At 37.2% G+C, this 24,392-nt stretch overlaps 1 protein-coding gene across 1 annotated transcript in view; it reads left to right on the top strand.

The window, feature by feature from the left end:
* The window catches only part of LOC128229122 (centlein-like), a 55,008-nt gene that overhangs the window by 22,833 nt on the left and 7,783 nt on the right, over positions 1–24,392 (top strand). Inside the window, 16 exon segments of the mRNA XM_052940810.1 lie at positions 25–108; positions 3,131–3,232; positions 3,607–3,695; positions 8,453–8,717; positions 9,068–9,189; positions 11,943–12,068; positions 14,768–14,868; positions 15,055–15,229; positions 15,470–15,556; positions 17,305–17,467; positions 17,874–17,932; positions 18,934–19,048; positions 19,303–19,408; positions 21,487–21,632; positions 21,799–21,930; positions 23,635–23,772. Coding sequence (XP_052796770.1) covers positions 25–108; positions 3,131–3,232; positions 3,607–3,695; positions 8,453–8,717; positions 9,068–9,189; positions 11,943–12,068; positions 14,768–14,868; positions 15,055–15,229; positions 15,470–15,556; positions 17,305–17,467; positions 17,874–17,932; positions 18,934–19,048; positions 19,303–19,408; positions 21,487–21,632; positions 21,799–21,930; positions 23,635–23,772 — 2,010 coding nt within the window.

Consider the following 24,392-nt stretch of genomic DNA (forward strand, 5'->3'; position numbering starts at 1 on the left):
TTTCAATGCACATTAATCTTACAGATGTACACTGACTTGACTGCCAGGTACGACCAGGCAAAGAAAGCCGAGTCCGAGCTACGCTCACAGGTCCTCACTCTGAAAAAGGTCGGTCATTTGAACTGTGTCAGTGTTTTTTGTCATGTGACATTTTTTCTTTGGTCCATGATCTATTTTTTCAAGAGCATAAGCATTTCAACAACAAGACAGAATATTGTGATGCTATGCACTGAACATGATGGATGAAGCTTGTTTGCATGAGTGTGGCATATTTCCCCGGCAAATCTTCATCGGACGGCACAATTTATTACCCAATCGGGATACTCAACCATGATGAGGCTGATTACAATTTTTTTGTCCTGTTACAATCAAATTACTGTTTCTTAATTTCATATCTTCAAAGTTTGTATAATATTTGTTTTCAAAGATAATTAGAAATGGACTGTACAATAAATTTCACAATGTCTCATGGGGCAGGTTTTATGAGCCTCGCGTTTCCTTCATGATAAAATGACATTGGTCGTAAAGCAGCGGCTACGTCACCACTTTGACAGCTATTGTAAATATTGACTCCATTTTAAGCAGTTAATTACTACCGGGTCGTACAAGCAATTTGCATTTTTTTGAGTAAATATTGTGAGAAAATGATTCAAGAAGTTAGATTTGGAATTTCAATCCCTCAGAATGAGGAGAAATTCTAATTGTGTCACTGCCATATTATGTTGGTTGATTGAAATATTTCTGTGTTATGTATTTTTCCAATTATCAATAAAAGTAAATTTCACAACCAAGTTAATTATGTGACGACATAAAAAAACAGAATTGTCTTTTGTTGCCTATGTAAGTGTAAAAGTCTTCTTTTTTTTAAATCCATGCAAAAGAACATTTTATTATTTGCATTGTATTACATGTTAAACGGTATATATTTCTTTATGCTTTAAGACATATGATGTGTTCTATTGTATAATTTGCTTAAGTGGAAAATTAACTTGAGGTAAATTAACAGGTGTTTTTGTTGATTAAATGATAATGTTTTGTTCACCATTTCATCATAACAAGGCCATGTTTAAAATATCTAAAAACTCTTATTCCAAAACATAGAATCATTCTTGTGTGTCTGGATTTAGGTTCGCACAAAACCCTGTTTTCTGTTGGGTTTTTTGGCAAAAAAAACATAGAACAGCTGAATTTTGAACAGAATTTTGTCTCAAATTTTCTTATTATGCCGATTTGAACAAATCTTTAGACCCTTCCACCTCTGATATAGACTGTACTTTATTTGACGTAGTTTTTAAGTCTGAAATACACACTGAAATGAGAATCCCTTTTGGGGGCAAAACTTACTTTTAAAAGTAGCAAAAGAAAAGATTAAATTGCCAACAAAATGTGCAGGAATAATTTGGTGTAAATTTTTAAGATCAAGGCACCATATAACAGAAGCATCTTAAGTAAAAATTTTACCTTTTCCTTAAATTCAACATTTTCCTTACCGGTAACTGATTAATTTCATTTGAAGAAAGTGTTATGCTTAGTGTATATTTTGCCATTAAAATATGGACATTTAAGTTTTTTAAAAATGAAAACTTCAGTTTTTATAAGGAATATAACAAAAAATTACACCTATTAGTTAAAATATGTTAAAAATTCATTAAGATCTGATGCTTTTGTAATACAGACCAAGACCAACTAGTAGCTGAAAAACAATCGGGTTTGTTCTTCACACATTTTCACTTTTAATGTCACTTGAGACTAATGTTATCATAAGTGTCAACAACTTTTAATTGGAAAATTATTAACTAACTCATGATGTGCAGTAACTCATATTTTAATGTTATAGTTTAATTGTTCCAGGGAAACTTTTAAAAGTAAACAACAACAAAAAATCAAATAATGTTCATGTAAATTGCCGCATTAGCTGAGTGGTAGAGCGTCCGCTTCTAGGTCGGGAGGTCCAAGGTTCAATTCTGCATCATGTCAAAGACAATTACACAAAGGTACCAGTGCCTTCCTAGCGTGGTGCTCTGCTTTGAGAGTAGTACTGAGAAACTTGGAGTACTGAATACTGGTTAAACCCAGGAAAGTTGTCTCCTGTGTATGGGTGCTTCACATTTGTCATGTTGAAGAATCAAGGGTCTTTTTCGAAGTGAGAGCTGGACTCCCTGTTATATCCTACTTATTCTTCCACTCTGTCTTCAACTACCAAAGGACCCCATTGGAAATACCTACAGTGATCTTTTTAACCAGGTTTTCACATAGTGAAACCTGGTTATCAGAATGACGAACTTTGTTGTGCGGGCGGGCGGCCGGGCGGCATCAAACTCACTTATGAAACTGAATAACTTAAGTAAGGGTTGACATATCTTGACCAAACTTGGTCTATAGAAAGAGTTTATGGGTACCTTTCATGGGATTGCGTTTGGGGTCCCTAGGGTCAAGGTTAAGGTCACTGTTACTAAAAATAGAAAAACGGTTGAAACTGAATAACTTTAGTTAGGGATGACATATCCTGACCCAACTTGGTATAAAGGAAGAGTTTATGGATACCTTTCAATGGATTGCATTTGGGGTCCCTAGGGTCAAGGTCACTGTTACTAAAAATAGAAAAACAGACACAGGCTGAAATTCTTCTGACGATCATTAAAAACCTGGTTTCGTCGCATTGCGGCGTTTCTTGTTTATGATATCCTTGACAGCAAGATCTGAAAAATTAACATTTTTATAAATGACAAACATTTAGTAAGAGCTAGGGTTATTCCCCCTTGTATCTCCCACTATCTGTTCCACTCTCCTGTCTCTCCAGCAACAACCAATGGACCCCATTGGAAATGCATACAGTGAACTTTCATGGGCGGTCCTTTATTGCAAGATTCGGAATGATAAACAAACATACATAAATGCACACATACATGAAATGAACTCTTTTTTAATGGGAATTTGTAACTGAGTTAAAAGCTTTGGTCAAGACACAACAAGTGTCCCTTCTCTGCATTGGTCTTTTTTGGTCCAAAAGAATGAAAGAAATTATGAATAATTAAATTAATATTGAAATTTATTATGTTTACATTTGAAAATAAAGACATATGTGATGTAAATGATTTCTCTGAAGCTTTGATTCTACTGTATTATCCAGGAGATTATGGATCGAGAGGACATCATATCGGACTTGAAACGGCAACTTGACAAACGGCACACTCGTGACCTTAGTGGCAGCTACCTCGACCAGGACGAAAAGGTGGGTCTCAGTATATATTTTGAACAAAAAAACATAGGATAATATTCATTCTAAGTGAAAGAGGGAAGTCACTCAAAATACAAGAGCAACCATGCAACAAATAGTTGTCTCCCAGCTTCAGTAGCATTGTGATGAACACATGGGAGCCGTTGTTTAAATGGACATGACTTCTGTTACTTAGATATTTTACTCTGAAGCCAAATGTTAATATAATGATTCAGCAATTAACAGATGGAATTTGTGGTCCATTAGGGCACTTCCTTATACATCATTAATTAAAGTGTAAATGTTCAAATTACTCTTCGAGCTTGATTGGATGCATTCTGATTGTGTTGCAAGACTTAAACGGGTATTTGTGCGTGTTGTGTGTGCAGGTTGAGCCAGTGCTGGACCTGGAGTTCAAGTGTCGCGGCATGCAGAAAGAGATTGACAATCTCCGAAGACAGCTCCTCGAGAGGGAAGGGTAAACTGCACTCAATCACTTTAATAATATTAGAATACTCACATAAGAGTACTAACATTAAATTGTACTAGAACAGCATATAATGTTTAGAAAGCCCTGAAATAAGGAATTTTCATTATACTCCCACAAACGAAGTTTGAGGGGGTATATAGGAGTGCGCTTGTTGGTCGGTCGGTCGGTCTGTCTGTCGGTCGGTCTGTTGGTTTTCATGGTTTCAGGACGATAACTCATGAAAGGCTAGACAGATTTGAAAATTTTTTGGTACACAGGTGTAACATCAGAAGATACAGGTCAAGTTCGATATTGGGGCTGGTGGGGCCAAGGTCAAGGTTACTGTTACTAAAAATAGAAAAACAGTTTCCGGACGATAACTCATGAAAGGCTAGACAGATTTGAACAATTTTTGGTACACAGGTGTAACATCAGAAGATACAGGTCAAGTTCGATATTGGGGCTGGTGGGGCCAAGGTCAAGGTCACTGTTATTAAAAATAGAAAAACGGTTTCCGGACGATTACTCGTGAAAGGCTAGACAGATTTGAACAATTTTTGGTACACATGTGTAACATCAGAAGATACAGTTTGGTACACAGGTGTAACATCAGAAGATACAGGTCAAGTTCGATATTGGGGCTGGTGGGGCTAAGGTCAACGTCACTGTTACTAAAAAAAGAAAAACGGTTTCCAGATGATAACTCATGAAAGGCTTGACAGATTTGAACAATTTTTGGTAAACAGGTGTAACAGCAGAAGACACAGGTCAAGTTCGATATTGTGGCTGGTGGGGCCAAAGTCAAGGTCACTGTTACTAAAAATGGAAAAACAGTTTCCGGACGATAACTCATGAAAGGCTTGACAGATTTGAACAATTTTTGGTACCCAGGTGTAACATCAGAAGATACAGGTCAAGTTTGATATTGGGGCTGGTGGGGCCAAGGTCAAGGTCACTGTTACTAAAAATAGAAAAACGGTTTCTGGACGATAACTCATGAAAGGCTAGACAGATTTGAACAATTTTTGGTACACAGGTGTAACATCAGAAGATACAGGTCAAGTTCGATATTGGGGCTGGTGGGGCCAAGGTCAAGGTCACTGTTACTATAAATAGAAAAACGGTTTCCAGACGATAACTCATGAAAAGCTAGTTTTTCTTGTCAGCAGTGTAACTTCTAAATTACTCAACAGATTTAAATAAAACAATACATGCATGATAAAAGAAGATGCAGTGTGCAGTAACCTTGGAGGTATGGCCTCTTTTCAAAGGAATGGTTTGCCATTCCTGTGTCCATGCGGCATTTGGGGGTATTCGTCACTCCTGTGACAACTCTAGTTTAAGTAGTAGTTAAATAATATATTTAAATAAATGTTTCTGATTAAGTCAATATCTATTCAATTCGAATCAATATTTATTTATTGTTGGGTACTTCTAGTATGTACAACAGTAAACATGAGCAATGTATAGCTTTTGACTGAAATGACATTATAATATAAGCAGTACATTGTGTGCTGGATAACATTATTTACCTGGGCTTCTAAAAACCCACAATTTGCCAGTTTGGACCGATTTTGACAAATTTAGTTGCAGAAAATGGCTAAAAAATCTGTCCGAAAAATGTTTATTTTTTTCAATTTTGTCCAAAACAGCTAAGTCAGTAAAAAGAATAGAAATTGTTTGTCATTCCACATCCTTAAATACCAGTGGACATCCTTGAGGGCATTAACCCCTGTGTTAATTGACTTTGCTGTTTTTAGCTCACCTGTCACGTAGTGACAAGGTGAGCTTTTGTGATCACTCTTCGTCCGTCGTCCGTCCGTCCGTCCGTCCGTCCGTTCACAATTGCTTGTGAACACAATAGAGGTCACAATTTTGACCTAATCTTTATGAAACTTGGTCAGACTGATCATCTCTATAAAATCTAGGTCAAGTTCGATATTGGGTCATCTGGGGTCAAAAACTAGGTCACTAGGTCAATTAGTAGAAAAACCTTGTGAACACAATAGAGGTCACAATTTTAGCCTAATCTCAATGCAACTTGGTCAGAATGGTCATCTCTATAAAATCTAGGTCAAGTTCGATATTGGGTCATCCGCGGTCAATAATTAGGTCACTAGGTCAATTAGTAGAAAAACCTTGTGAACACAATAGAGGTCACAATTTTAGCCTAATCTCAATGCAACTTGGTCAGAATGATCATCTCTATAAAATGTAGGTCAAGTTCGATATTGGGTCATCCGCGGTCAACAACTAGGTCACTAGGTCAATTAGTACAAAAACCTTGTGAACACAATAGAGGTCACAATTTTAGCCTAATCTCAATGCAACTTGGTCAGAATGATCATCTCTATAAAATCTAGGTCAAGTTCGATATTGGGTCATCCGCGGTCAATAACAAGGTCACTAGGTCAATTAGTAGAAAAACCTTGTGAACACAACAGAGGTCACAATTTTGACCTAATCTTTATGAAACTTGGTCAGACTGATCATCTCTATGAAGACTAGGCCAAGTTCGATATTGGGTCATCTGGGGTCAACAACTAGGTCACTAGGTCAATTAGTACAAAAACCTTGTGAACACAATAGAGGTCACAATTTTAGCCTAATCTCAATGCAACTTGGTCAGAATGATCATCTCTATAAAATCTAGGTCAAGTTCGATATTGGGTCATCCGCGGTCAATAACTAGGTCACTAGGTCAATTAGTATAAAAACCTTGTGAACACAACAGAGGTCACAATTTTGACCTAATCTTTATGAAACTTGGTCAGACTGATCATCTCTATGAAGACTAGGCCAAGTTCGATATTGGGTCATCTGGGGTCAAAAACTAGGTCAGTAGGTCAATTAGTAGAAAAACCTTGTGAACACATTAGAGGTCACAATTTTAGCCTAATCTCAATGCAACTTGGTCAGAATGATCATCTCTATAAAATTTAGGTCAAGTTCGATATTGGGTCATCCGCGGTCAATAACTAGGTCACTAGGTCAATTAGTAGAAAAACCTTGTGAACACAATAAAGGTCACAATTTTAGCCTAATCTCAATGCAACTTGGTCAGAATGATCATCGTTATAAAATGTAGGTCAAGTTTGATATTGGGTCATTCACGGTCAATAACTAGGTCACTAGGTCAATTAGTACAAAAACCGTGTGAACACAATAGAGGTCACAATTTTAGCCTAATCTCAATGCAACTTGGTCAGAATGATCATCTCTATAAAATCTAGGTCAGGTTCGATATTGGGTCATCTGCGGTCAATAACTAGGTCACTAGGTCAATTAGTACAAAAACCTTGTGAACACAATAGAGGTCACAATTTAAGGCTAATCTTAATGCAACTTGGTAAGAATGATCATCTCTATAAAATCTGGGTCAAGTTCGATATTGGGTCATACGCAGTCAATAACTAGGTCACTAGGTCAATTATTAGAAAAACCTTGTGAACAAAATAGAGGTCACAATTTTAGCCTTATCTTAATGAAACTTGGTCAGAATGATCATCTTAACATAAGCTAGGTCAAGTTCCATATTGGGTCAACCCAGGTCAAAAACTAGGTCACTAGGTCAATTAGTAGAAAAACCTTGTGAACACAATAGAGGTTACAATTTTAGGCTTAACTCAATTCAACTTGGTCAGAATGATCATCTCTAGAAAAATATAGGTCAAGTTCGATATTGGGTCATTCGCGGTCAATAACTAGGTCACTAGGTCAATTAGTATAAAAACCTTGTGAACACAATAGAGGTCACATTTTAAGCCTAATCTAAATGTAACTTGGTCAGAATGATCATCTCTATAAAATCTAGGTCAAGTTCGATATTGGGTCATTTACCGTCAATAACTAGGTCAATAGGTCAATTAGTAGAAAAACCTTGTGAACACAATAGAGGTCACAATTTTAGCCTAATGTTAATGCAACTTGGTCAGAATGATCATCTCTATAAAATCTGGGTCATGTTCGATATTGGGTCATCCGCAGTCAATAACTAGGTCACTAGGTCAGATATTAGAAAAACCTTATGAACACAATAGAGGTCACAATTTTAGCCTAATCTTTATGAAACTTGGTCAGACTGATCATCTTTATAAAATCTAGGTCAAGTTCCACATTGGGTCATCCGCGGTCAATAACTAGGTCACTAGGTCAGATAGTAAAAAAACCTTGTGAACACAACAGAGGTCACAATTTTAGCCTAATCTTAATGAAACTTGGTCAGAATGATCATCTTAACATAAGCTAGGTCAAGTTCCATATTGGGTCAACCCAGGTCAAAAACTAGGTCACTAGGTAAATTAGTAGAAAAACCTTGTGAACACAATAGAGGTCACAATTTTTATGATAATAGGTCAGAATGTTCACTTTATTTAGCAAAGCTACAGGTGAGCGATACAGGGCCATCATGGCCCTCTTGTTTATTTCATCAAAGAGATGTCAGATTCACCTTCTGTTTCTCATGTAAACAATTGTCACACATTTGCTACAAAGATCTATTATCATTTTTGTTGTCTGACTGCATTCTGCGGGGTATCAGTCAGCTGCAATTAATTATGATCACAGCGTTCCTTGTTAGAAACTCCCTAAAAAAAGAGAAGCCAGCTTAATTTGGCACAGTTTGGCTTTTATCATACAGTTGTTTTTTTATTTAGAAGTTAAAAAATATAATATACAATATCTATGGATTTCTTTGAGTGTGTATTATTCAATAAACACATTGCCAAGTATGTTGTATTTCACTCTTGTATTTAATAATTCTGCAGGCAAATTGAGGCACTTGAGGAAGATGCCATCAACCAGACCATCGAGTTTGATGTGGCCCGCCTCAACCGACACGAACGCACTCACTCAACACCCTCCAAGCAAGTGAAGAGTGTCGCACTCAGCCCCATGAGAGGTCCGACCGAGTGGCCAGGCAAGAGTCAGCGGTCAAGGTCAATGTCCCCTCGGAGAGAGGTGTTAACGTCCAAACCCAGACTCCACATACAGAAAGATCTGGATGATTGTAGAATGATCCTCAAACTTAAGGTTGGTAACACACATATAGAGAACTTTATCAAGCTCAAGTGATTCACTGCATACATATATATATGCTGGTTCAAGAAAGCTATTATTGTAAAACAAAAAACATAGTATGGGTTTATCCAAAAGTTTTTGAGATTTCCCCTGATGAGCATGAACCGAAAATGTCATTTATTTTCTATTTATATATAAATATATTTTATGTGTTTTAGAATTGATAATGCTCCATCAAAATCTAGTAATATTTATGCGGATGATTTTATATAATAACTTTCAGTGTACATAAGAACATATCAGCTGGTTGTAATTTTGTAGAATAACTGTATATAATGTTGGTGGATTCTTTAAATGGACAGATACGGGAGTTGAATGAGCTGAAGAAAGCCCATGCCAAACGTCTGGAGCGCCTGAAGACCGTCCAGGACAGTTACCGAAATGTCAAGGAACAACTTAAAACTCTCGAGGACGAGTACTATGGGTGAGGCAAATATATCAGTTGTACAAAACGATAAGATCACTTTATTTAGGTTCATTAGATGGCATGAAACAGTTTTTTTTTTTGTTTTTTTTATAAGTTAAAAACAGAGAGAAAAGAACAGAATTTAATTCCTTTCCTTTTACACCAAGGCCAGGTTCTGGAGACTTCGATTGAAACCCAGGAATGATCAAGTTCAGGGTTAAACCTGAAATCAGGATGTAATACTATCGTACAGTTACAAAGTGTGTTTTCAGGCTGGGCAATTGCTTTCAAAATAATAAAAATTGCCTTAAAATGAATAAAAATGGCCTTGGAAACAAAACCCTTTAACTTTGCTTTGAGCCAAAATCGAGAATTCATTTACAGTAAAACTGCGATCGCTTTAAGGTCGCCGGGGACCGAGCCTAAACCTCGAGGGAACCGATGTTTCGAACGACCCGATTTTCAATTCTTTAGTCTGTTATGAAATATATTTCAGTGTATTTTAAGTTTGAAGTCATCTGTTTACTAAGACACCGTTTATGTGTTGCGTTGTGGAAATCGCTCATACGTTCAAAGGCTGTCGTATACTATATGTATACTAAATATAAAATGTAAAAGAATTATCAATAAATGAATAAATAGAATTTTTTATTTTTACAAAATTGCCATATTGCAAAGCAAAGTGACAAGAAGGAATTCTTTTCAGAGATACCGATGTTGGTTCGATATGGTAGTGTTTATTCATATTTTTATTACTCATTTCTCACTATTAACTTCTCATAATTATCTTCTAAAATGCCCATATCAACTAATATCGGTCATGCATTAACAGTGTTGAACGGTTTTTCACACCTTATCAAATTGTCTTTTAACTGTCATTGCAATTTTAACAACTTGCGAAAATTTAAAACCTAAAAAAAGCAATTGTTTGTTTATTTTGGAACACGCGTTCGGGAAAAGGTGTGAAATTATGACCTCGAGGGAGCCATAAGGTTTTGTGCATGATTTGTGTACTTGGGACTGAGTATATTGCTCGACCCCTCGACATAATTAGGTTTTGATGCAGCGTAGGTATATTTTATATGAAAATAGAAGGAAAAAAGTTTGGGACCAAGCTCCGACCTCGAGGGAACGCTGGTTCTCGAACGACAGCTTGTTCGAACGACCGCAGTTTTACTGTTATTGAAATGTTCAGAATAGGTTTTATTGATCTGTTATCATCCCTTGAAACCTACAGTCCATAATATAGTGCAATACCATCCCTGAACTGCTGGGATGTATTAATTACTGTTACTGACTCATCCCTGACGCTGCAGCTGGCCTTGAATAGCGACATTGTGTTCAATCCTCCAGCATGTTTGTTTACCTTCTTCACCAGTGACATTTACTGATTTACGTGATGAATTCATTAGCAGGCCTGTCAGTTTTCCCTTCCTTGGAGAGCACTTATTGAACACTTCAGGAATTTATAAGAAAAATAAAGAAATATGATTGTCACCTTGATTTAGTTTCTTAGTAAACATCATGTCTAAAATCATTCCTTTTGTATGTTGTTGTATAAGGCTGATTGACACCCATATATTATCCCCATTAGCTAGTTATCAACTGCGTAGTTTCCATGTTCTTCCCTGTTATTGGTCTTTGCAATGTCAGCTAGCTGCATATATTGGAGGCATGTTAACTTTGTGTATGACATCCGTAAAAAAAAGTGATATTATATCGTAAAACTCAGATCTAACCAAGAAGAACTTTCACTTGCTGCATAATAATTTATAACAAGCTTAATTTAATATCTAGGAGTTTTATGGTATCGTTTAAAACATATGACAATCCATATTAGTGCAGTGAAGCAAAGACGCAGATTGGCCAAAGAAAAGAAGTCAAAGGTTAGACTTAACATTTATTTTGCAATGTCCCTGATTTTCATGGTTGTCAAAACTGAAAAGACAATTTGAGTTGCAAATGTATCATGTATTACAAAAAAGACTTATTAAATGGCACAAGATATAATCAAACTTCTAAACAAATTCTGACTTGCCACTTTTATACTAATTATTGGCAAATATCGTTCAATTTATTGCATACTTAACAAAATATACATTAAAAACAAGAAAGTTACATAGAAATACCACTGGTTTGTAAAATATAACCTCTTTGGGCTTATTTTCTTTTTTGCAAAACATGATTCTAAAGAAGGTTTCAAAATGATTTCATCACGGCAAATTGCAAAATAGTAACAAGGAGAGGTCATTTTTTCTGTCTAATTTAAGATTCACACCCTAATTACTTCGAAATTTCGGATACTTGTACTTCAAATAAATCAGTAAAGCTAATTCATTTTAAATGTGATGAAAAATGAAACTGCTTTAGCAACATTCAAAGGCCCATGATTAAGTAGAGGAGTAGGAACAATCCTTACCATGACCCTCAATCGGAACAATAGTTCAAGCTCATGTGGAATCTCAGGTTCTGAATGTATAAAGACTTGGTGGAGTCAGGGTCAAGGTCACTGTTGTTAAAATTAGAAAAATTGTTCCTGCTGAATAGCTTCAGTTTCCATAGCCAGACATTGAAGTGTTTGCATGACGACTGTTGAATTTGGAAATTTAATATTTGAAACAATTTTATTTATCTTGTTACTTAATAGTATTAACCTTGTCTAGTTATTACTGGCAATTTTGAATGCCAAAGCAAGCCCCTTGTGACTGCTTCATGTCTATCAACATATCCCATGTATGATATCTTCACACGGACCCCTACCTTTGTTGAAGGTCCAAAAAGAAGCGTAAGAAGGTGAAGCGTGCAGATCCACGTGACCTGAGACAGGAAGACAGTCCCGCTGTGTGGAACGAACTTGCATACTTCAAGAATGAGAACAGAAATATGGCCATTGAAAGGTAAACGTATAAGTAAAGTAGTAATGATGGGGTTGTGTTTTTTGCTGACAGATTTTAAAGAATTTCATTATTTCACTATTTCATTTATTAAACTAGGGATGCAAACGAATGGTAAAATGGATATATGAATATTCAGTATGTTTTTCAATCAAGTATATGAATATTCGATTACCAAAATGAATCTTTAAGAAGTTGTAATAAACAACAACTGTTATCTATATAAATAGCAAGACATTTTAACCTTCTTTGTCAAAGCTGGTACCCGGCTTCTTTCCCATTTTCAGAAAAAAATCACAACAAAAAATTATATATTTTTAACAACCCATAGAAAAAATCACTAATATCAATTTCGCTGCGTTCTTATTTGTAAACAAAGCCAAGATTTGAAGATGGTATGATTGAAGATAAGAAGATCTTAAATTACGGGTTGAATGACATTATGCGCCAACAGAGGGTCGTAAATATCCCTAGGACAATCAACAATACTCCTAATAGTGGCCGAGAAGGGTATCTGATTTTCTATATTCTGCATTACCTTGCAGTCTTGCTCTGGGACTGACCTTTGCTTAATATAACAATTGAAAAATCAGACCAACTCAGGAAGTAGTACCTTAAACTCATCGATTGTTCAACAAAGCATGAATGTTAAAACGAAACATGAGCAACAGTTTATTGCAGATAGTTAGCACATATCATTCATATCCACATGGCGCTTCAAGCAATATTGTGGAGCTTAATTGGCAGATAAGACAACACCTTGGTGTAAAGGCCCATTCCTTAAATCCTTACTTGGCAGTGTAGTTAAATGTTCCAAACAAAATCTAAATTTGTTTGATATCACTTGTCTAATAGCCAGTTATTATAAAATTATGGACTGCTTGTAGTACCCAACAATGGGTCCCTAATTGACGTTCTTGCAGATTACACATATTGTCATCCCATTCATGCCTCTGGCATAAGGTGCCAATCGTTGTAAAAACAACTTCATACACAACAACACAATTGCAGGCAAAAGGTTTATTGTTTATTTATTCAACAACGAAAGTATTCAATTACAGATTTTGACATCTAATACCAAACATTCGATCAACTATTCATTTGCATCTCTATATTAAACGCATGGTTAAAGAAAGACACTTTAGTATTAACTATGAACTTGCTTACATGTTTGACTTATCATTTATGTTTTGTGTATTCTATTTAATTCAAACCTGCACTATACTGCAGGCCTTCTTAATTCATACCTGCCCCATACTGCCATCCCCTTCCATTCATGCAGGCTCTATGCTGCTGTCCGCTTCCATTCATACCTGCCCTATGCTGCCATCCCCTTCCATTCATGCAGGCTCTATGCTGCTGTCCGCTTCCATTCATACCTATCCTATGCTGCCATCCCCTTCCGTTCATACCTGCCCTATGCTGTCATCCCCTTCCAGTCATACCTACCCTATGCTGCCATCCCCTTCCAGTCATACCTACCCTATGCTGTCATCCCCTTCCAGTCATAACTACCCTATGCTGTCATCCCCTTCCAGTCATACCTACCCTATGCTGTCATCCCCTTCCAGTCATACCTACCCAATGCTGTCATCCCCTTCCAGTCATACCTACCCTATGCTGTCATCCCCTTCCAGTCATACCTACCCTATGCTGTCATCCCCTTCCAGTCATACCTACCCTATGCTGTCATCCCCTTCCAGTCATACCTACCCTATGCTGCCATCCCTTTCCAGTCATACCTACCCTATGCTGCCATCCCTTTCCATTCATGCCTACCCTATGCTGCCACCCCATTCCATTCATAACTGCCCTATGTTGCTATCCACTTCCATTCATACCTGCCCTATACGTCCACCCCCTTACATTCATTCCAGCCCTATAATGCCATCCCCTTCCATTTTTACCTGCCCTATGCTGCCATCCCCTTCCATACATACATACCTGTCCTATATTGCCACCCCCTCCATTCATGCCTATCCTATACTGCCATCCAACTCCATTCATGCTTGCCTTATACTGCCATCCCCCTTCATTCAAACCTGCCCCATTCTGCCATCCCCCTTTATTCACACCTGGCCTTTGCTGTTGTCTCCCTCCATTCATGCTTGTCCTATAATGCCATCCCACCCCATTCATGCCTGTCCTAAACTGTCACCCCCCTCTGTTCATGGCTGCCCTATGCTGCCATCCCCTTCCATTCATGCCTGCCCAATGCTGCTGCCCCCTTCCATTCATACCAGCCCTATACTGTCATCGCCCTTTGTTCATGCCTGCCCTAAGTTGCCATCCCCTTCCATTCCTGTCATATACTGCCATCCCCCTTCATTTATGCTTGCCCTTTACTGCCATCCCCCTCGATTCATGCCTGCCCTATACTGCCATCCCCTCTATTTATGCCTGTCCTGTACTGCCATACCCCTCAATTCATGCCTGCCCTTTACTGCCATCCCCCTCTTTTCATACCTACCCTATACTGCCATCCCCCTCCATTCATGCCTGTCCTATACTGCTATCCCCCTCCAATCATGCCTGCCCTATACTGCTGTGCCCCTCCATTTATGCCTGCCCTATACTGCTGCCGCCCCCACCCCCTCCATTTATTGCCACCCTATGCTGCTTTCCCCTTCCATTAATGCCTGCCCTATACTGCCATCCCCCTCCATTCATACCTGCCCTATACGGCCATCCCCTTGTTGCAGGATGAGTCTGGAGGAGGAGCTTGATGGTCTCCGTGTGCAAGCAAGCCAGGATGCTGCCACTGTACACGAGCTCCGTGTGGCACTACAGCAGGAAAAGGAAGGTAAGCCTGTCAGGGTTATGGAATGTCATCTTTCAGGGAGAGCATTTTGAATTCTCTGAATATTAAAACAAGAGTGTATAGGGTGTAGAAGTAGGTTCCAGAGTCTATACTTTCAGATTGTTAAGATCTACATAAAAGTAAAACTTAAACAACAGGGATTTAAACTGGGTATGTGCTTGATTCTAGAGAGAGCTTATGATCGTAAGAAAACAGAACGTGAGGTTGAAGGTGTTTCTAACCAGCGATCAGAGCTGGTGCTGTTGCGGTCGGAGGTGCAGAATGGGAAGATGACTGCAGAGAGGCTCACACGAGAACTACACGAGGCCCGTGCAGACAGGGAGGCACTCACGGAGGAGAAAAAGTGGGTAACATTCAGAATTATATTTACATACTGAGTACTTATAACATTCAATGGTACTACCGATCAGAGAAGCTTTACCATTTCAAATTATACCATAATTATATAATGTCAACAGGCATCAAACTATAACATTATCACAAATGGCTTCATAATAAGACAAGCTTATTTGTACGTAGGGTACCTTAAATCAAGCAAGTTTTGGGCTGTACTGGTTATATTCTGTACATGTTGTTGCGGCAGGTTGTTGAAGCAGGAGATGATGGATCTGAAACAGGACGCTTCTCAACACCGGATGGACCAGGCAGACCTCCGCAGGGACATTCACAGGTAAGCTACACACATAAACACACACACAGACAGACACACACACAGACACACACCATGCAGCAGTTGTCAGCACTTATTACTGCTGTCACACATATCACATGATTGTGATGTTGTTCAAAACTAAATAAGATTTGAAATAAATATTTAAATGAAGCATTAATTCTTTAAAGCTCATTTTATATAAACAATGTTTGTAATGTAAGAATTTGTCAAAAAATTCCATTTAAATATGTGACTTTTGCTATATTATTACATTATATGTAAAATTATGTGTATCATTGTCTAAATATATGGTAGATGGCAATTATGTAATGCAAATTCTATACTATTATGAACTGTACTCACGAAATTGAACTTATAGTAATAAAACGTATACATGCACTGTTCCATGTTTGCATCGGCCTTACATCAAAATGAACAGTTTTGTTTATTTGAACAATTTATCGTACATGTATAAATAATGTTATACCTTCACTGTTCAAACAACATGTTTCTAATAAAAACTAAAATAAATGACATTTCACAGCTTTTTCATTGTTTATTACTCATTCTGAACTTTCATTGTTTTTGCAAGTTACATGTCAGAAACAGTCAACATACTGAAAAAAATGTTTGCTGTTTGTATAAACTTACATGTGTAGTATAAAAATACAGCTTCTCTATGCGTGCAGCATTCACAGCTTTTTATAACCCCCGTCATGTTGATCCGCCATTCGGTAGAGTGAACCTCATGACCTGTAGATCCCTATATTAGACCCCTTTTGATCTTAAGATCAACATATTGATAGTCAAAGTCATAGTCATCTTTGGAAACAGGTATTTAAAGAAAAATACAACGAATGATAACAATTATTGGTTACCACTGAACCGAAATTGAAGCAACAATCTGTATATCTTGCATTGTCATTATTCTTTACTGTATTTCATCCACTTCACTTAATGAGGACTTTTAAGAGGCAGCATACATGTGTTACTGGACACTCATAACTCATCAGTTCCTATAACAACATTTAAAACTTGTCAATAACTACGGTATACATACTAGCCTCAATCTTGAAAGTGGTTTCAGTCATAACCTTAAATTTTCCAACATACATTTTATGCAAAAAGATTAATTGGCTGCCATTTGGAGGACAAATATGATTTTTAAACATCTCTTGTTGATCATTTAAGGGTCCCTTATTCTAGACTAATGTTGCATTGACAAGATATTTGTTACAAAAAGGAGATTAACTCAATCCAAATGTGCTGCTGATATACTTCATGGTCCTATTTCTGAAAACAATTCTTAACAAAATTTTGTTTCTGTAAAGCATCTTTTAATGAACGAATGTGCATATGTGTGAAGTAATCATGCTTTCCAAATAACGTTATGCTTAAGTTCACTATACTCTATTGAAATATATAATAAATTATGTCGGCGTCATCATATAACGTTAATTTTTTTTTTTTTATATAATTAGTTTAATAACTTAATCTGACATCATAAATGAATAGGATTGTTAATTGTAGATGTAATATATCAGTGTTTAAGGTATTGAGCTATAAATAATCAAGTATTTATTTTATAAATAGATGATCACATTCGTGGTCATTCAATAAGAAGTTTATTAAAATTCTTAACTTATTTTGATGAAAACTCGCTAAGGCTTATAACAATAAGATCACCACTGCAGCAAAACCATTCATTATGCACAATAGTAACATTTCATTCCACTGTTGTTATTATTTTTATTATTATTATTCAGATTAAAGAGAGAGTTAGATGAAGAGCGAGCTATTTCTCGGCTGCACTCAGGCAAAGCTACGTCCCCTATAATGAAGACTGTAACTCTAAAGCCTTCTGGCAAATCTCGCCGTAAACACAATGGCAAATCCAGAACTGCATTCAATGTCAGTGCATCTAAAAAGGTCTGTTTTTTCGAACAATGTTTTCATTGTGAACACTAAACTGCGTGTACCAGTATTAAAACCCAGAATTACTTTCAGGTCGTATATATTCGACTGTAATTCCTTATAGTTCATGTAGAGATATCATTAGTATTGCTTTAATTGAGACCTATATTTGAGAGCAGGGAGGAAGAGTGGTAAATTGAAACAATAACATGGGTTCTGTTTTTGGCTTCAAGTACATTTATCCTAATTTATCCTTTGTTCAATTGTTTTATTTCTTTGAATATGAAAAACTGTTGTCGAGGACTTACATCTTTGACATAATTTTCATTCTTCCAAAAAATTAATTGGATAAAAAAAAAAAAATAAGTATTTTATATTTGTGTCTTGGTCACATTGACTGATGTTTTATGGCTTGTTTCAGTTTGAGGAGCTGGTGGAGGAGGGCTGGGAGGAGATGTCCGGCGAGTCAGACAATGAAGGGTATGCCACTCACAAATACATGGCCTGTCAAACACTTATCTAGTCTATTAGCTGCAAATAATAATAATAATAATTTTATTAATAATAATATCTTTATTTAGAGAAGGTATATACACATTATGACATAATTACAGGTTCAACCATAACAACATCATATTTACAATGTGGCCTTCTATGAAGAAAAAACAACAAACAGAAACAAAATGCAATTGGTAAATCATAAAACATCTGCATCGCTCTTATACATTCGTATACAAGAACTATTGATGTTATGAATATAATGATTCTATACAAATCATGTTTAATTAACATAACAATTGAAGTTATTTCAATATACATCATGTGCACGCCGACAGACACTCAATAAAAACACAACATGATTTTTGTGTCTGCATTTGCTTTTAATGTTTTATTTTACATTTCAATGAAGAGACATTTCTGGAAGCAATGCTTTGAAATTAAAAATTTATTATATTTTTTGTATGCTTTTTGGTGGAATGGTGGATTATATCCTGATAAATTCAGCATTTGAAACAGGGAGTTTATCAAAATATAATCTGCCTGTTTCACTGTAAAAAACACTTATCAATTTGTCATTATTTTCCAATTAAATATCAATAAATTATGCATGAAATCAAAATATATTTATTTTTGTTTCAGTGTAAGATTGAAGTTACTTTCACATAGTGAACACCAAAAGTAAATACTTCACATGTGGCAAAGCTGTGAAATATCAATTTTGGTGCCCACTCGGTGTAATATATTGCTATCTTACACCAAAAAAACTGTTCTCCTACATATCTTAAAAGTTATGATGGATACTATTTTAGCCTGACCACCTGTTACAGATTTTAACAGCTAGAATTGACTACACATAAAAGTTGTCACAGTAAAGCCCATCAGTTGGCTTCAGTTGTTGTAAAGTAATGCCCCTTGACCTCCAGAGAAATGTTGAACAGGCACGGGCACCCTAATATCCTAGTTTATATTTCTATTATCAGAGGAACTGAGTCAGGAACGGACACTCTGGGTGAGAGGATTGTACAGAAATCACGCCACCACAAGCCTGACATGTCAACCACAGACAGCAGTATGGACCAGCACAAACACCGCAGGGTAGGAATACTGGCATCGATATTCTACATTGAAAAGGATTTTAATTGGATTGATTATTTTTGCTGCATTTCATGAAACACTTCCCTTCAATTTCAAGCACAAGATATGAATAATAAAACTAATTTTTAAGTGGGGTTTTGTCTGAATTTTCAGTGTCATCATTGTTTCAGTTTTTTATGGTAAATCACATTTGAGAATCACTGTGACCCATGATGCCAGAATGAAGTATGTACAATTCAACTGGTGTGTTTCAGGGAACCCAGATGAAGCACTCCCGCTTGCACCATCCGACGTCGCCTGTCCGGGAGCCTGCACAGTTCCCTCCCCCTGCTCGCCACACTGAGGCCCGGGCCCACAGAGGTAACCATGTTACATACAAGCATCGAAGAATAGGTGGGCTATACTACTCGCCCCAGCGTCGGCGTCCGGTTAAAGTTTTAGGGCAAGTTGGGATTTTCACTTATAAGTCCAATACCCTACATTCAATTGACTTAATACTTCACGCAGTTGTTCAGGGCCATCACATGATGAGGTTAGATAACTCCATATTATTATCCCCCGCCTATGAAATAGGGAGGGGGATATTGAAATGGCATTGTCCGTCCGTCCGTCTTTCCTTCCGTCCGTCCGTCACCTGCGTTTTCTCAGTAACTAGCCGGTATAATTTTCTCAGTAACTAGCCGGTATAATTTCATGAAACTTAAAATAAATATGAACCACTATACTGGAATGATGCCCGTCCAAAAAAAAATTGATTGGTCAATTGTCCTTGGAGTTATTGTCCTTGATTTTTTGAAAAACTCTCATTTACAGCCATTTCTCAGTAACTAGTTGGTAGAAATTCTTGAAACTTGAAATAAATATGAACCAACATACTGCAATGATGCCTTTTTATTTATATTTTGGATTGTGTAATTTCTATATGAGTTATTTGCCCTTGATTTATTCATATAGATCCATGTTTGCAGCCTTTTCTATGCAACTAGCTGGTAGAATTTTATGACACTTGGAATAAATAAGAACCAACATGCTGTGATGATGCCTGTCTATTTTTCTTTTGGATTGGTCAATTTTCCTTAGAGTTATTTCCCTTGATTTATTAAAAAATCATTGTTTGCAGCCATTTCTCAGTAAAACCAATGTGCTTATCTTATTCTTTCTGAGATTTTTTTTAACCTTCAAGCACAAACAAGCCATCAAGCACAAACAAGCCATTGTTGGCAGGGGATATCTTTTCACTGAAAATGCTTGTTCTTTACACAGATTATGGCCCCTGATTGACTATGGAACTTAGGTTTAAGTTTTAGGGCAAGTTGGAATATTTATTAATAACTTCTATATCCTTTGTTCAATTGACTTAATACTTCACACAGTTGTTCAGGACCATCACACAATGAGGTTACATAACTCCATATTATCCTAAATACAAGTTATGGCCCCCGATTGACTTAGGTTAAAGTTTTAGGGCAGGTTAAAGTTTTAGGGTAAGTTGGGATTTTCACTTAAAATTCCAATACCATTCATTCAATTGACTTAATACTTCACACAGATGTTCAGAGCCATCACATAATGAGGTAAGATAACTCCATATTATCTTTTATACAAATTATGGCCCCTGATTGACTATAGAACTTAGGTTAAAGTTTTAGGGCAGGTTGGGATATTGTTTAATAACTTCTATACCCTTCATTCAATTGACTTAATACTTCACACAATTGTTCAGGACCATCACCCAATGAGGTTACATAACTCCATATCCTTAATACAAGTTATGGCCCCTGATTGACTTAGGTTAAAGTTTTAGGCAAGTAAAAGTTAAGAGCAAGTTGGGATTTTAATAAAAACAACTTATATACCGTTCATTAAATGCACTTAATAAAATTCAAAATCATTTACGACCATCTTATAAGAAACATAACTCCGTTTTAAGCCTAAATACAAATTATGGCCCTTGATTTTTTGGATTTTTTTTTTTTATTTCCTTTGAAAGGCATATTTGTATATTCTTAACCACACCTTCATAATGGGAAATCAAGTTATTTGAATGACTTGCGTAATTGTTTGGGCAGGCTGGTGGGAGGGCAGCATCAAAGTCACCTTATGTATCATATAATTTTAGTTAGGTTTGACATAAAGAGACCAAACTTGGTATTATGACATCTTTATTGTATTCTAAGTCAAAGCGGCGTAGTCGAGCGCGCTGTCTTACGACGGCTCATGTTATTGTTGCAGTTTTAATTTACTGATTTTTGCCTTAGATAAAATAATCGTTATTTTAAGTGAATAAGTTACAAAACATATGGACATCAGCTTAAAAAAGCATTGAACCGGTTATTACTTATACATTCCTTTATAAAACTTTGTTTATGAACCAGTTGTACCCATGTAATTTATTTGAACACCTGCAAAATGCTGCAATGCCTGTGTACAACCAACAGCCCTGTACCGAGATGCAGGCACCTCGCCTGTCCACCAGCCTGTCCAGCTCCAGACATCACCCACAGCCAAGAAATCACCCGCGTACAATGCCCTCGTGCGACAACTCAGACCAATGAAACAGAGAGTTGGATATCTGCAACAGCAGGTAAATAGGTTGCTCTGAAGATTTTATTAAGGAAAATATTATCATAGTATTTCCAACATTTTCCATAATTGCTAGTTTCTTATCATTTAGAACTTGGCAATGAAATGTATGTAGGTTAGCAAGGATAATATTGTGTGGGGTTCATTGGTCATTATCCTGGTTTTAGGTTTTAACCCTGCGTGAGTCACGAGCAGTGGCCCTCAAGTTGACTGAGGAGTTGAAGGAGAGGAATGTGCAGCTGGAGACTGATCTTGGACATGCACAGCAGAGACTCCGCACAAATAAACAGTCCATTCAGGTACACCTCAAGAACATGTCAACACTGATCAAAATGCATGCTATACCTTTTATTTTTAGCTCGACTATTCGAAGAAAAGGTGGGCTATACTACTCGCCCTAATTTATTTTGACAGCACATTTTTACATTCTTAACCAGTTTTTTACCAAAGGAGGGCTATACTATATGGCCTTGAAAAGGCGAGGGGATATAGTAATGGTAGGCGCGATTCGGTGCGTGCGTGTGTGTGTGTGTGTGCGTGCGTGGGTGCGTGCTTGCGTGTGTGCGTTCGTCCATCCCATTCATTTCTTTGCATCTCCTCTTACATTTCTCATGCGATTTCTACCATCACAGATTGATGATCATAAAGTGAAGCAGCGCATATTGTCAGGCTTTCCCGATTTGACCATTTTTGAAAGAGTTATTGCCTTTTGCTCATTTTACATTTAAAATTGGTTTCTTCGCAACTCCTCTTACGTTTTTCATGCGATTTCTACCAAACTTTCACAGATTGATGATCATAAAGTGAAGCAGCGCATATTGTCGGGCTTTCCTGATTTGACCATTTTTGAAAGAGTTATTGCCCTTTGCTCATTTTACATTTAAAATTGGTTTCTTCGCAGCTCCTCTTACGTTTTTCATGCGATTTCTACCAAACTTTCACAGATTGATGATCATAAAATGAAGCAGCACAAATTGTCGGGCTTTCCTGATTTGACCATTTTTGAAAGAGTTATTGCCCTTTGCTTATTTTACATTTAAAATTGGTTTCTTCGCAACTCCTCTTATGTTTTTCATGCGATTTCTACCAACCTTTCACAGATTGTTGATCATAAAGTGAAGCAGTGCATATTGTCGGGCTTTCGCGATTTGGCCATTTTTGAAAGAGTTATTGCCCTTTTTTTCATTTGAAATTGGTTTCTTCACAACTCCTTACACTTTTCACGCAATTTCTACCAAACTTTCACAGATTGATGACTATATAGTGATGCAGCGCATATTTTCGGGCTTTCGCGATTCGACCATTTTTGAAAGAGTTATTGCCCTTTCTTTATTTTACATTTAAAATTGGTTTCTTCGCAACTCCTTACATTTATGACTATATAGTGACACAGCGCATATTGTCAGGCTTTTGCAATTTGACCTTTTTTGAAAGAGTTATTGCCCTTTCTTAATTTTACACCTTTCTTACGTTCCTGAGAAACTACCCTTATCATTGATTGGCTTTCGTTACAAAAAATGTCCCCATGAGGGGGATATAGCTGTCTGTGACTGCTCTTGTTATTTTATTTTTTTTAAATTTTATTTTAATTTCTTTTGAAAGGCAATTATTTGTATATTTTTTACCACATTTTTGTCATGGGAAATCAAGTTATTTGAATGACTTGCGTCATTTTTCGGGTGGTGGGAGGGCAGCATCAAAGTCACCTTAATTTTAGTTAGGTTTGACATAAATAGACCAAACTTGGTAATATTACATTGTTATTGTATTCACTTCTAAGTCAAAGCGGCGAAGTCAAGTGCGCTGTCTTATGACAGCTTTTGTTATTTATATTCTTGCAACCCTATATGTTTCTTACAACGGTGAAGAATTGAAATGAATTGTGGAAAATTGACTGACTGCCTGAAGTCCACATTTTCTCATAAATACTAGCATGCAATAAGTGTTTCCAATCAACCTTCCATGGTCACTTTCCTATCACTGTGTACCATATTTCCCTGCAGAAGCTGAATGGTGACATGGACAAACTGCTGGGTGAGAAAAAGGACTTGGAACAGCGACTTACGCAGAAACTGGATAATCTCCTACCAGAGACCGGCCGCTCAGACCATGACTGGAAGGTCCTGGAGGCACGACTCAAGGTATTGACTCTTCTTTTGGGTCCTGGGGCTCTTATCATTGAGGTCCTGGTGCCTGGTGCCTCCCATGGGAATCCCTGGGCTCTTATTATGGAGATTCAGGGGCTCTTACAATGGGAATCCCTGGGCTCTTGTGGAAATCCAGGGGCTCTTATCATTGAGGTCCTGGTGCCTCTTATCATGGGAATCCCTTGGCTCTTAATATGGAGATTCAGGGTCTTTTATCATGGGCATCCCTGGGCTCTTATCATAGAGGACTCTTATCATGGGCATCCAGAGGCTCTTATCATAGGAATCCCTGGGCTCTTATCATGGGCATCCAGAGGTTCTTATGATAGGAATCCCTGGGCTCTTATCATGGACATCCAGAGGCTCTTATGACAGGAATCCCTGGACTCTTACCATGGGCATCCAGAGGCTCTTATCATAGGAATCCCTGGGCTCTTATCATAGGCATCCAGAGGCTCTTATCATAGGAATCCCTGGACTCTTACCATGGGCATCCAGAGGCTCTTATCATAGGAATCCCTGGACTCTTACCATGGGCATCCAGAGGCTCTTATCATAGGAATCCCTGGGCTCTTATCATGGGCATCCAGAGGCTCTTATCATAGGAATCCCTG

The sequence above is a fragment of the Mya arenaria genome, chromosome 3, assembly GCF_026914265.1.
Source record: "Mya arenaria isolate MELC-2E11 chromosome 3, ASM2691426v1".
Lineage (NCBI taxonomy): Eukaryota > Metazoa > Mollusca > Bivalvia > Myida > Myidae > Mya > Mya arenaria.